Here is a 15,387-nt window from a genome sequence, read left to right as displayed (position 1 = left end):
GAGAGAGGAGGGGGAAGTCAGGCGGGAGAGGGCAGCGTCTCTGCCTCCTAGTGTTTGGGAGTGTTTCCAGGCAGCGGGCTGACATTCACCGAGAGGTGCCGACTGCACGCCCGCTTGGCAAACGCAATGCACTCGCCTATAGCGGTGTAAGGAGAAAGGTTTCATTTGGAAAGGCTGGCAGGACAGGGGCATGTGCAGTCAGTCACAAGCCAGACACGCATTACCTCGTAGGAATTCCGGTCAATTTATTAAGAAATGATTTCAAAATGATTTCACTTTTTAAAAACTTCTCTACACCTCACACATAGCGCCTGACCCGAGATATTAAGCAGAACAGGCTCGGGCATTTGTGTCTGAAAGCGCTGCGCCTTCAAAGTGAAAGTGGGCACTTCCATGAACTGGTAAAAATAAAATTAAATAAAACCGGGAGGGGTGGAACGGGAGGTGCAATGAATGAGCGGCAGAGAGAAGGGGGACAGAATGTGAGGAGGAATGAGCAGGCTCCCGTTTTTTCCTTGGCCAACTTCGCCGCAGTTTGTGAAAGAGGCAGTAAACAAAGTGCTGCACGGCATGTCTGTGCCTCGTGTGAAGTCGCAGCACCGCCCTTTGTGAAAGCGAAATTGAAATAAAGATGTGAAAAAACGCCGCTGGCGAGAACCAACAGGAGGCCCTCGATCTCTGAAAGTGAAAGCGATACATATGAAACAAGCATTAAAGGGTGCCCACGAGCGATGCGCTTGAGCAGAACAGGCCCGGGCATTTGTGTCTGAAAGCGCTGCGCTTTCAAAGTAAAAGTGGGCACATCCATGAACTGGTAACAATAACATTAAATAAAACTGGGAGGGGTGGAGCGGGAGGTGCAATGAACAAGCAGCGGAGAGAAGGGGGATGGGATGTGAATGATGAGCAGGCTCCCGTTTCCTTGGCCAACTTCACCGCAGTTTGTGAAAGGGGCAGTAAACAAAGCGATGCACGGCATGTCTCTGCCTCGTGTGAAGTCGCAGCGCTGCACTTTGTGAAAGCGGAATTGATATAAAGATGTGAAAAAACGCCGCTGGCGAGAAGCAACAGGAGGCCCTCAATCGCTGAAAGTGAAAGCGATACATACGATCGCGATCAAACACCAAAGCGGCCGTGCGGCCGCTAAAGTGAAAGTAATCATTTTGCGGCCGCTTTGATGTTCTCAGTGGCCGCGTGGCTCACTGAGAACATCACAACGGCCGCAAAATGATCACGCAGGCTGCCAAATGGTGCGCGCACCCGGCGCACATGCCCTGTAGTTGGCGGCCTGAAAGCACTGGTTTGCACTTCCAAATCCCCCTTTTACAAAAGCTCTCGCGAGAGCAGCGCTAAACCGCTGGCTCAGGCGAGACCTAAAAAGGGCTCTTTCTTGACCACGAGCTAGCTTTCTGCCAAATTTGGTTTAATTCCATTCAGTAGTTCGAGCTGTAATTGTATTCAAAATCCATATGGGAAACTGAATGGAGAAAACATGTTTGGGACCCCCCCCCCCCCCCCACCCCCCCCTCCTTTTCTCAGGACCGGCTTGACGGATCACCCCAAAACTTTCAAGACAGCAGCTGAAGTGAGTGACAAACTTCCATGATTGTGGTTTTGCGCTATTCCTGCCTTGTTGAAATAAAAGAGAAGAAGGGGAGTTGGGAGGGGGGAGGGGGGAAGTGGGGTGGGGGGCTGAGTGTGAGTGTGTGTACATACATATATAAATACATAAGTATGTATGTATATCTCCAACAAAAAAGGTACTCGCACTCCAAGAGATATGTTTTCAGGCTACTTTATTTCATTAACTTTCAGCCATCACCAATTGTTAACCAACGCGTTTCGACCAGAACTGTCTTGATATATAGATATATAGAGATATATATATATCTCAATCACTCATGTGCGAAGAGTAGATTCTTACAGCCTCCAGGTGGGAGGTATGAGTGTGCAGTAGCAATGACAATACCTTACGGTTAGATTTTAAAGTATGACCATTTCAAAGGACTGAATAAATAATGTTTTTAAAGGAAGCTTTTTCTAAATCTATTCCAGTTACTTTTAAAATAAAATGTAAATGTATTATGTAATGCCACCTTTACACATGGGCATATTACCACATTATGAGCAGCGATATTTTAGAAGAGCTACCTTTTTTCACCTAAACTGGTCTGGGATACCACATATAGTGTGAGGTAGATAGAATTTAGGACTAACATTTGCTATGAAGGAGAATCAGAAACAAATAACTGCAGAAAAGAAAGCAAAAAAAGTAAACCATTTTTCTCAGACTTTGCTCCTAGGATCACCCTCAGAATCTGAACACTCCAAGATGGCATTGAGTGGGGACGAAGATGTCATCATCAGAAGTAAATATTACTTCCTTTCAGTAACCATTTTTGGTGGATATATAATGTTTCTACAGCTCCCTGACTGCCCTCCCTCCTCTCATGAGGAGCCTGTGGTGTACATAACAAGCTCTCAAGGTGTGCAGCCATGTTTGTACTAATATTGTAGCTGATGCTCCATCGGTTCCTCTCCGCATGCCTCACTGGAGCATGGAAAAAATATCAGGAACTGATGCTGGTGCCATTATACAACAATGACGTCATATCTAGTCGGCAGACCTGAAGCTGGAGCCGCATGATGCCACCTGGCCATGCTGGGGAGCTACTTCTGGGGAAACGCTTCTCTGAATCAGTGCAAAGTCTGGTGAATATTCTTAAGGTAAGGCATCTGAAGAATAAAGTTTCCATTAGAAACTGCTGCTAGGAGTAAGTAACAATAACCACCAATTGGTCGACTGCCAATAAGAGGAGCATTTCAGCAGACAGAAAGTTGGTCTTGGGGAACCAATGCAAATGAAAGGGGACCTGCAAAAGGGGGCCTGGTTCTCGGGTAGCTGATTCACAGAGGGGTTTTGATATCAGGGTAGGTCGACTTTCGCACCGTGTTTAATCCTTTTTGGAGTCTGTCTGAACCTTAAGTGTTTACTGCACTCTTGAATTTGCTCTTGATAGTTAATTTTAAGTTTCAGCAATATGTTTACCCTAGATGGAGTGTGCAACCTTTCCATTCATTTTAACTTGTGTAATTAAGTTAGGTTTTTTATTGAACATGTTCCAAATCAGCATATTAGCAAGGATGTTGTGAGTCTAGTTGCGGTTAAAGGGTGTAAACAGACAGGCAACTGATTAGAACCCAAGGATGCTCGTTCTCCTGTTTATGAATGAAACTGAAAACTTGTGGCCTTAATCCATCAACTTTGTGGTGACGCTCACGAATCACAAATTCTTGGTATGCTCTTTATTACCACGTAAACTGAATGATCCACAGTCAAAGGACACTTTCAATATTAGGAGTTTTCACTACCAGAAAGGACAGGAGGACACACCAAGAAAGAATTACAGAGGAATCAGAATGTTTAACTCTACAATCAGACTCTGTATAATTGTAGAAGGTAGTGGAACTGAATGCGGGTTGTCATTAGAATGCTGTGATTAATATAAGAGATAGGCTAGTCATGTAGCTTTAATAAAGTGTTTTATATAAATGTCTTTGTGACTTCATTTTACTTTAGTAAAAATTGAACACATTTATGGTGTGTTTTATTATAGGTTTGACCATTTGTCGGTAGTTGTGTCACCTCTGTATGGAGTAATTTGACCCATTTAGTGTTTCAATTGCTGTCTTGATTGTTTAAAGGTTTACTAGCATAATAAATATTTTGAACGTAAGCATAGTAACTTCAATTGCTCCACCTTTAACTGTAGAATTAGATATTATGAAGCATTTGAGTTTTTTTACTTCCTTTCTATGCTGTTAGTAGGCACTTGAATCTGAGCTGGGTCACTGTGGTGGGTTCTTAACATCAGGATGAAGACTGTGTTTCTTGTTTAAAATCTACTCTGCTGCCTCTTGTGCTATTAAAAAATGCATCCAGGAAGCAACATTCTTAAGTGCCTCAGCCACTCTGCTGAATGCCTTTATGGAATGAGCCGAGGTGTCCAATGCAGCCAAAGATCATATAGGTTTCCAAGGCAGTAGGATTTTCAAGCCTGCTGCCAAAGGGTTCAGTTCAATTTTAGTGTTCAGGCATGCCATATATCCAGATGAAGGGCACACAGAACATTAAGTGATGAAATGCTTGTGGTCATGCATTGTGAACGCCTGTCCATAGAATTCACTATTACTACCGGCCACAGGTATCCTGCCCCGTCAGGCACCCCCAAGGCCCACCTGCCAACTGGTTCTCACATTAGAGGAGTATAAGGCTGTGTTCTGCAGTCTGGGCACAGCCAACTTTGGGGTCACACCTTAATGCGGATGTCAATAATCCATCCTTACATTTATTTAACATAACTTACTATTTACTTCCTTGAGCAGTCAAGTTTGTTCATATTCTCACCTTCTGACAGTGCCAGAGCTTCTTCCATGTAGCATCTTACACTATACTTAAAAACTGTGATTGGCAAATAGAGTCTCAATTGTAAAAGTGAGGGAGTAGATTGTGGATGGGAAATGAATTAGAATTTGCTACTGGAGAGAAATGTGATTTGGAGATCCAGAACTCAGAGTCTAGCGAGAAAGCAACCAGAGAAGGGTTTGGTTTTAGCTTTAAAGCTAAGAGGATGGTCAATTTCCGTGACAGGCCTTTAAAGTCAAATTTATGCACAGCTCAACAGGTACCCTAATTAGGTTTCCACTGATTGGCACAACTTGGGAGTTTTCTTGAGACCGGAAAATTGGTTTTGGTATTTTACACAGGGTCAACATGCCGCCTTTGGACCACTTCATAGAGCCATGCGCTGGATGAGTGGCTCTATGTTACTAGTACACTTAAGGTGGACTTTGGGTCAACACACAGTGAAATGGACAAATATGGTTGTGCAAATGAACAGAAAAGGGTTCAGCAATACTTCAGTGTTACTGGAATAAACTTCTACCAATAGACATATACAGCCTGTGTCAAGTAGTCTGCTTGTATCCTATGCGGAATTGTGCCCAATTAGGGTTATTCAGTGTTGAGTCGGAGGGTAGCTGGTGTGGTGGTATATATGCTAGGGTGATGCTTATCTTTATGTCAAATTACTGTCAACTAAGCATTTAGTATTTTTCTGAAAAATGTGCCTTCCTAACAGGTGAGTGTGTTTACCAGACTTCTGGGTCCTGTAATCTTAGATATCTGGCCCTCTGTTTTAGTATTGTGAGCTTTCATTTGCATTAAATGAGTGGGGCCCTGATTATAGCACACAATGAGATCTGATTCTGTAGATGTGGAGACGTTTAGTTTGGAACTATGAACTTGTTCCAAGTAATTCTCACATTATCTCCCCATGAAAATGTAAAGTCACCAAAGGCATTCGATCTGACAGATAAACGTGTGGAAAATTAGTATACATATCGATATTTGTCAGTTTCACAATTTGGAGCTGCAAAGTTTCCAACTCGATGGATTTAGGCCCAGATCTCTGTACTGGGGTGAATGTATGACATTTTTCTGCATTCTGTCCACCAATAGGTCTTTTTGCATTTGTCACCCCGAGTGGGACGGGTATGCTCAGACGTGAGTCCCGTGCTATCCATGCCACTGGAATCAAGCTATCCTGGCTGAAGAGGGGTGAAACCCCGAAACCGGTCCTAGGATACTTGTTTCCAGTCCAGGGAGGACCTGGCCTGGCAGTTCGGGTTGGACTGTTCCCATTGGGCACAGGGTCAAGACTGATTTGCATATGGCTGGATCCAAACTGGAATGGCATGGTGAGCAAAAAAACAATGTATTTAGGCCCAGATCTCTGTACTGGGGTGAATGTATGACATTTTTCTGCATTCTGTCCATCAATAGTTCTTTTTCCAACTCTGCGTAAACATAGACTTGGAAGCATGCTATATATCATTTATCTTCTATATATGTATTTTGCTACTGTATTCTACTGTAGCAAGAATACAGTATTCTACTTCTATTGAGAAACTGAGTTTCAATTTGACAGTGAGGCTAATCACATGGCCAAGAGTGCTCGATTTCATTGCAAAAAAAACAGTCACAGATGTGGGTTGAATTCATCTTTTTTTCTGCTGGGACCTGTTTCGGGGTATCACCCCATATCAGACAGGCTAGCTTGAATCCAGTGTCACAGTGAGCACGGGACCCACGTCTGGACATACCATTCCAACTTAGGGCAGCAAAACACAAAATGAGGGTCGATGCCCCGAAACCGGTCCCAGGATGCTTGTTTCCGGCCCAGAGAGGACCTGACCTGACAGTTCAGGCTGGACTGTTCCTATGGGGAGCAGGGTAAAGACTGAGTTGCATATGACTGGGGTGGCGTGGTGAGCAAAAAAAACTATGGATTAAACCCAGATCTGTGGCTGAGGCTGAATGTTTCATTTGTTCAGCATTCCATCCATCATTTGTTCTTTTTGCTTTTGTCACCCTAAGTTGGAAGGGTATGCCCAGAAGTGGGTCCTGCGGTTACTCTGCCACTGGATTCAAGCTAGCCTGGTTGATGAGGGTAGATACCCTGAAACTGGTTGCAGGATGCTTGTTTCAGGTCCAGGGAGAATCCAGCCTGGCAGTTCGGCCTGGACTGTTCCCATGGGGAGCAGGGCCAAGACTGATTAGCATATGGCTAGGTCCAAACTGGGATGGCGTGGTGAACAAAAAAAGGATGGATTAAACCCAGATCTGTGATTGGGGGTGAATGTTTGATTTCTTCAGCATTCCGTCCATCTGTTCTTTTTGATTTAAAGGCACAGCTCACTCGTTGTCAAACTTCTTGCTTCCTATAGAATACTCATGCATGTGAGGTTCCAACATGGGGCTTCAAATCTAAAACTGGGGAGAGCAATGCTGCTATGATCACTAAGCCCAATGCTGAGCTTTTTTTTTTTTTTTTTTGGAGAGCAGCTTAACAACCACTAACATGGCTGTATGGACGATGACTTCAATGGGTGCGATATGAAAAATAATCACTCCGGCAACCCTTATCTCACAAATCACTTGAACAAGCATCGATGCTCGCAGGCAGACTACTTGACACAGGCTGTATATTGTTTATTGGTAGAAGTTTATTCCAGTAACACTGAAGTATTGCTGAACCCTTTTCGGTTCATGCTCGCAGGTAGGTCACTCCCCACGCTGCTGCATGGCTCTGCCAGCCTTGCCTGCCTCGCCGCCCGCACCCGCATTGTTAACCTGTTGTTGCCCTAACTTGTGTCTCTCTTGTGCTGGATTGTCTTTTTTCCTTCTGTTCCCATATTGTATCCCGCTGTGCCAAAGCTCCGCTCCTCGCCCGTTCCTCCCGCCACCCGTTTTTTCCTGCCGCTGCACCCCTGCGGCCCCGCCCCCCTGCAATCCCATTCACCACCACGCTCCCGCCTCCCAGCTGCTCCTCCCTCCCACATGTCCTCATATGGAGGCCGTGCAGCGGTGAAAGGAGCGACCTCTGACCCTGCTCGCAGGCAGGTCGCTCCCCACGCTGCTGCACGGCTCTGCCAGGCTTGCCTGCCTCGCTGCCCGCACCCGCATGGTTGCATTGTTAACCTGTTGTTGCCCTAACTTGTCTCTCTCTTGCGCCCGATTATTGTCTTTTTTCCTTCTGTTCCCATATTGTTTCCCTCGCCGCCCGCACCCGCATTGTTAACCTGTTGTTGCCCTAACTTGTCTCTCTCTGGCGCCCGATTTTGGTCTTTTTCTTCTATTCCCATATTGTTTCCCTCGGCGCCGGCACCCGCTTTGTTGCATTGTTAAACTGTTGCTGCCCTGCCTAACTTTTCTCTCTCTTGTGCCTGATTATTGTCTTTTTTCCTTCTGTTCCCATATTGTATCCCGCTGTGCCCAAGCTCCGCTCCTCGCCCGTTCCTCCCGCCACCCGTTTTTTCCCGCCGCTGCACCCCTTTGGCCCCACTCCCCTGCAATCCCATTCGCCACCCCGCTCCCGCCTCCCAGCTGTTCCTCCTTCCCACATCCTCTCATATGGAGACCGCACAGTGGACGTGCGCAGCGGGCGCGCCTATGGCAAGCCCGTCTGCGCCCGTCCGCGTCTGGTCTGTGCCCAGCACCAGGAGCCCTGGCCCCCGCAAGCGCCACGGCACCCGACACCGCTACGACGCCTGCGCCCTCCACGCACTCAACGCCGGACGATCATGCACCTGCCGCCTGGCCGCCCCGAAGCACACCCAAGGACCCTTCTCCTGCCGGAACTGCAGCTTCATCAGTATCCGGCCCGTCAACCCACCTACCGAAGAACCCAACTTCCTCAGATGCATCCTGCTAAACACCCGCTCCAACCGCAAACACGCCGTTGAACTCTGGGACCTACTCAACACCAACGCCCCAGACATCGCCTTCCTGACGGAGACCTGGCTGAACCCCTCCTCGGCACCCGACATCGCCATGCCGGACGGCTACAAAATCACCCGCAGGGACCGCACCAACGGAGTAGGAGGAGGAATCGCCATCGTCCACAGAAACACTCTCAAAATCTCGACAGACACCGACGACACCCTCAGCATCGCCGAACACCTACACTTCCAGATCCACACCGACCCCAACACCACCCTCAGAGGTACCCTCGTCTACAGACCGCCCGGACCTCGACCGCAGTTCGGCGACTCTATCGCCGACCTCATCAGCACTCACGCCCTCGCCTCCACGGACTACATCCTCCTCGGGGACCTGAACTTCCACCTCGAGAACAACAATGACCCCAACTCTTCCACCCTGATCGACAACCTCGCCAACCTCGGACTCAGACAACTCGTGACAACACCCACCCACGCCGCCGGCCACACGATTGACCCCATTTTCTTAGCAAGCACCCAAGTCTTCTTCAACTGCACCACCGAACTCTACTGGACCGACCACTGCTGCATCCACTTCACCTTTCGGAAACCCACCACACACCACCGCACCCAGCAGACGCCTTGCCGCCACTGGAGCAAAGTCACCGAGGACCAGCTAACCACCGCCCTCGCTCAGAGCCCACCCACAGACCCGACCAACCCCGACGCCGCAGCCTCAGACAGTGGATCGACGACTGCTCCAACACCCTCGCCCCGCTCAAGAAGTCTTCCAACACCCACACCAGCAAGAGAACCAGCTGGTTCACCGAAGACCTCCAGGCCTGCAAGCGAACTTGCCAAAAACTAAAAAAAAACTGGATCTGTGAACGAACACCGGAAAGCTACACAGCCCACAAGAACATCACCCGCAGACACCACCACCTCATCAGATCCGCCAAAAGGACCTCCTTCGAAGACCGCCTAGACAACAACGCACACAACAGCAAAGAGCTCTTCAACATCGTGAAGGAACTCTCTAACCCCAGCTCCAACACCAACGACATCCCACCGTCACAAGACCTGTGCGACTCGCTGGCCACCTTCTTCCGTCGCAAGATCACAGACATCCACGACAGCTTCGACGCCGTCACCACCCCGGCAACCACTGAGACCCCCACTCCCACGACCACGACCACCACCCACACCAACCGCCTTCTCGCCTGGACCAACATCAGCGATGACGACACCATCAAGATCATGAACACCATCCACTCCGGATCCCCGGAAGACCCCTGCCCACACCACATCGTCAACAAAGCCAGCAGCACCATCGCACCCCATTTCTGGAAAACCATCAACATCTCCTTCGAGACAGCGACCTTCCCGGAGAGCTGGAAGCACGCAGAGATTAACGCCTTACTCAAGAAACCCAAGGCGGACCCCAAGGACCTCAAGAACTTCCGACCCATCTCCCTGCTCCCGTTCCCGGCAAAGGTCATCGAAAAGGCCGTCAACAAACACCTGACCAGCTACCTCGAGGGGAACAGCATCCTGGACCCGTCCCAGTCAGGGTTCCGCAGCAACCACAGTACTGAAACTGCCCTCATCGCCGCCAACATCATCAGGACCCTGCTTGACAACGGGGAGACCGCGGCCCTCATCCTCCTGGACCGGTCAGCCGCCTTCAACACAGTATGCCACCGCACACTACGAACACACCTCCACGACACCGGAATCCAAGAGAAGGCCCTGGACTGGACCACCTCCTTCCTCTCCGGCAGAACACAGAGCGCCTGCCTCCCCCTTCCGCCCTGAAGAAACCGAAATCATCTGCAGCGTACCCCAAGGCTTATCCCTCAGCCCAACGTTGTTCAACGTCTACATGGCACCGCTGGCCCACATTACACATCCTCAACATCATCTCCTATGCCGACGACACTCAGCTGATCCTCTCCCTCACCAAAGACCCCCACTCCGCCAAAACCAACCTCCACGAAGAAATGAAGGCCGTCGCCGACTGGATGAGAAACAGCTGACTGAAGCTGAACTCAGACAAGACGGAGGTCCTTATCCTCGGATCCACCCCCTCGGCCTGGGACGACTCCTGGTGGCCGACTGCACTAGGAGCACCCCCTACACCCACCGACCACGCACGCAACCTAGTGGTCATCCTTGACTCCACCCTGTCCATGACAAAGCAGGTCAACACCGTCTCCTCCTCCTGCTTCAACACCCTCTGCATGCTTCGCAGGATCTTCAAGTGGATCCCCACTGAAACCAGAAAGACGGTCACCCAGGCCCTCATCAGCAGTAGACTGGACTACGGCAACGCACTCTACGCAGGAGCCCCGGCCAAACTCCTGAAATGGCTCCAACGCATCCAGAACGCCTCCGCACGCCTGATCCTCGACATCCCTCGCCGCAGCCACATCACACCCCACCTGAGAGATCTGCACTGGCTCCCCATCAACAAGAGGATAACCTTCAAACTCCTCACCCACGCACACAGGGCACTCCACAACACTGGACCAACCTACCTCAACAGCCGACTCAGCCTCTACACCCCCTCCCGCCAGCTCCACAGACCGCGCCCTCGCCACCGTCCCCTGCATCTGAAGAGTGACCGGCGGCGGCAGATCATTCTCCCACCTCGCTGCCAAGACATAGAACACATCTCCCCATCCGCCTGCGGCAGACCGAAGACCTCCTAACCTTCAGGAGACTTCTCAAGACCTGGCTCTTCGAACAGTAGCCGCTGTCCCTCCCACCCCCCAGCACCTTAAGACCCTCACGGGTATGTAGTACGCTTTATAAATGCTATGATTGATTGATTGATTGATTGAAGAAAACACGACGCAGATATCCTCGAATGATCATAAAGGAAATCCCCAGCCTCATCCTCCGTAACAATCTGAAAGTAAAGTAATGATATTTCCTGTTGCTCACTTTTGAAAATAGGTTCTTCTCAATAGTACCACACCTTCCAAAGAAGCTGTCCAAGAGTTCTTGATTTAACTCACAGCCCTCTGGAAGCTGAAACGTTTCTATCTACAGCACATAATGTATGGAGGTCTCTCAATACCTACTCTTTAAAGGTCTTAATCATATTTTATACTGGTTCAGGATTCAGTGTACCATTTTTGTGTTAGTATGAACAAGGACCGTTATCCTGGCTAGCGTCAATCCCACTACTCTCCATCTTATAAAATTCATATGTCACTGGCCTTCTGGTTGGTTCCAAGTTAGTTGCTATATTCCCCTCTATGTTGTTGCATATACTTGACAGTAAAACAGCCATATGTTCTCAAGAGACACGCAGGCTGTGGAATTTCCTGCACCAGACTCTGCGAACAACACATAATAATATGATGATGCGCAATACGGCAAAGATCTGGCTGATCTCAGCAGCTTTTTCTGGCTGACCCGTCTTAACTGGTCTGCTATTGTTTCTAACGTAAGGATTCTCTGGAGGTGGAAGTTTGTATTATACAAATGTTTTCCATTCCAGTTGGTCAGCTTGGGAGAGAAGAGTTCTTCGATATGCTTCTGGGTCTTGAAGTTGGTTTTGTTCCACCAATTGAGGGGTTCTGCTATTTGTTGCCAAATCTCTCCACAATTGTGTCTCTAGGATGTAGACCTATATTGAGTGCGAGTACCTTTGAAGTCAAGTTCTCACCTGTAGCTGTATACAGGTTTTTTAAATTCCCATATGCACCTTGACTTTTCTCAGTGACTGACATATTGATAGCTGGAGTAGAGGATGGGTTTTATTGAACATCACTATCACATAAGCATTGATTTTTCGAACATTTCATGAGTACAAGTCTATTGCTTACCATTATATGAGATGTGTGGATACTCATGGCAAACCTTTATTGCCATACCAATTACATCATCATGCGCAGATTTTAGTACTAGATCTGCAAGGTGGCTTCATTGGGCTTTCATCCGCATGATGAAGCTGTGCGCTTTTTCTCTCCTACATACCTCTAACTTAACAGGCAGTTTTTTCCTTCATGATTCTTTCTTACACATAGAACATGTAAAGGTTTCTTCATGTTTGCAGTGTGTTACTCTTAATGCTGCCTTATGTAATAGTGACATATTGGGAATGGAAAAAAATAAAACTTTGACCTCCTTAATCTATGGAGGTTAGACCTTCCCTGGGATATTGACAGATTTCACCTCAAAACAATGCATGAACTATATATTTTTGTAAATAAGAGTTCTGGTGTTCCGATACACAGAAGGGAATATTCTACATTCGGACCATTACTTAAGATACTACAGTACAGAAGTTATTTCATCAGTCAAAAAATAACCTAATTATTTCAAACTTCACAGATAGCAGTAAACAGGTGGGTGACACCTATTTCTTATGTCTGATTTTCAGGTTGGCATTTGACAGCTTCAAACATGAGTATTTGGGGCACGCAATGCAAACCGTTTTCTTGAAATGATAAAGCAGTCCATGCGTTCACAATACACATTTTGTGGAGCAGAAAGAGGGCCCGATTTTAAAGGGTTTTATTTCTCTATCTCACTGTAAGAAATACTCTATTCCGCATTTGATAAAGTACTTTTTAATCTGGAGGATCTGTACAAGCAGCAGTCGCATCACAAAGCTGTGGACAAAATTACCTTGAACCTAAATGAACATCTTGTGTCTGTGAGCTTTATTAGGGAGGAATAAAATAAACTTAATACAGAATTATGTGCGGACATGCTTCAGAATAAATTGCAAGATAGCATAGATCTTGCACAGACACAAGCACCCTCGTGTGCATACCTGGCACTGTTGGCAGGGGCCTTGGTCAAATATGAATTCAGGGGCTTTTGGAAAGTATTGCTTGAGTTTTTTCCAGGCTTCTTCAGAAATAATCCTCCTTTCTACTTCTGATATGCATAGTCCGCCTAAAAAAAGAAAAATGCACTAATCAAATAATTTAGCCATTTATTTGCCATAATAAGCCATGAACATTTCAAAATGCTCACATACATTGCAGAGACAGCGTCTCACAAAAATAAATTACCTACGAGAGCAAGTAAAGGGTTAGTTCTAAACACAACATAATTGGCGGGTTGTGGGCGATAGTATGTGTATATAACGTCAATTAAAAAACAAAAGTTAAACCATAAATACAACATAATTCATGGAGAACAAATTGCTCCATTAAAGATTTCACAGCACTTCATATGGTAGGAGCAACTAGAAATGTAGACTTTCGCCAACTAAGCATGCCTGCTTCCATTTTAAGGAAGGACACATTCCCATTGGATAGTTATTTTAAGTGACAATAATCCCAGGTGTTTTGCAGAAGGAAGAGTGACCTGGCAAATCCCATAAACAAGGCAATTGAGCAACAGATGATAGCAGAGTGAATTAAGTAGCTTGCACAAGCACTGGTGATTGCAGATATCCTTCTTGTGATAATTTTCTCGGCTCCCCTGAAGGGCTTCATCATTCCTTCTGATAAGCTGAAGTGCTGGTCTACTAGGAGGTTAAAGTTTAGTAGAGATCTTTCGGACTGGAGGATTTGCCTTTCTGACTCAGGGTCATGGTGAAGGCCAGTGAAGGGAGAAACCAAGGATGGAATACTGCAATTGAAGTTCTGCATTATGGATGCCTGAATTATAACCAGCCTTGTGGAAATGTCTAAGAGTCCAAGGAGATCATGCAACATGTACAGATATTTAACATAGAAACATTTTTAATGCATAAGAAAAATACTCTTATTCCTTTTTTAAGCAAAACATGCAAGAAAAGGATTGCAGGAGAATGAAGTTAAGGTACAAAATAAATAAAATACGCAGGCTGGAAAGATATAATTACATTAAAAATCTTTACTTGTTACATCATGAGATTGTCATTTATTAATCACAAATGGGATATATTATGCAGAATCACAATAAAAAGGAGAAAAGTTATATCGTCTATTACAGCAGGTATGTGAAGTCGGTGTGCCCATACTGGAAATTTGTCTTTCAAGCAGATCCTGCTAAAAGACTGATTCCATGCTGTAGCCTTTGAAGGGACAAACATTTCCTTCGAGATCTTCAGAATCAATGATTAAAACAGAGCCATGCCAGTGTCATTTATTTTTGATATAAACTATATTGTGTAATTAATTTATACTTTCCCCCTAAAATGTATTAGCCTGTTATGTTATGTTATGTTAGAACTATATTTCTTGAGCGCACGGCTACCCAGAACGGGTGTCCCGGCGCTTTGGCAGAGAGTCCTGAACACAACCAAGAAAAACCCAGCGGCAGAAACACTGTAGGCCCACTGGTTAGGCGGAGAAGAGGAGCGTCTTGAGCTCCTTTCTAAAGGCCAGAAGATTGTTAGCCTTGCGGAGTGACAGAGGGAGCTCATTCCACAAACTGGCCGCCATAAACTGGAAAGACCGGCCTCCCATCCGCACGCGTTTGATCACTGGTACCTCCACTTTAGCCAGGTCAGCAGATCTCAAACTCCTCCGGGGAACGTAGAGAGCAATCCGCTTCCTGAGGTAAGCTGGGCCAATGCAGTGGAGGGCTTTAAACGCCAACGTGAGGACCTTGAAACTAATTCTGCTAGGGATAGACAGCCAATGCAGCCTACCGCGCAGTAGAGAGGCACTGGCTCTCCGTGGAAGGCCAAAGATGGCTCTGGCCGCCGAGTTTTGGACAACTTGCAATCTGGATACCAGATATTTAGGCAGACCAGAGAAAAGTGCGTTAGCGTAGTCTAAACGCGAGCCCACAAGTGCTTGCACGATGTTCTTGCGATATTGAAGAGAAAGCAGTGGGAGAAATTTCCTCACCATCTTCAAGATACCGAAACATTTCCCCGCCAGGCCCGTGATGTGGGGACGAAAAGAAAGACTGTCGTCAAATACCACACCCAGATTTTTTACTTGGGCAGATGGTTTCTCAGGGGGGAACATGTCGGAAGGCCACCACGATTTCCAGCCAGGGTCCTCAGCGCAGCCAAAAAAGAGCAACTCGGACTTATCCGAGTTACATTTCAGGTTCTGGAACCATGCAAAAACAGCACTCAGGCAGTCTCTGATTCTGTCGCCATTAAAAACCTCTCCCTTCCTGCAGGTAAACAGGAGCTGG

At 47.0% G+C, this 15,387-nt stretch overlaps 1 protein-coding gene across 2 annotated transcripts in view; it reads right to left on the bottom strand.

Moving 5' to 3' along the window:
• USP48 (ubiquitin specific peptidase 48) overlaps positions 1-15,387 on the bottom strand; it is a 782,973-nt gene that overhangs the window by 306,319 nt on the left and 461,267 nt on the right. For both annotated transcript variants that reach the window (XM_085608904.1, XM_085608905.1), the window contains exon 16: positions 13,073-13,197. In XM_085608904.1, the coding sequence (XP_085465030.1) occupies positions 13,073-13,197 (125 nt within the window). The remainder of the gene's footprint in view (positions 1-13,072; positions 13,198-15,387) is intronic.

The sequence above is a fragment of the Triturus cristatus genome, chromosome 1_2 (assembly GCF_964204655.1).
Source record: "Triturus cristatus chromosome 1_2, aTriCri1.1, whole genome shotgun sequence".
In the NCBI taxonomy this organism is placed as follows: domain Eukaryota; kingdom Metazoa; phylum Chordata; class Amphibia; order Caudata; family Salamandridae; genus Triturus; species Triturus cristatus.
The sequence above is the reverse complement of the archived record's forward strand: the minus strand, read 5'-3'. Positions and strand labels throughout refer to the sequence as shown.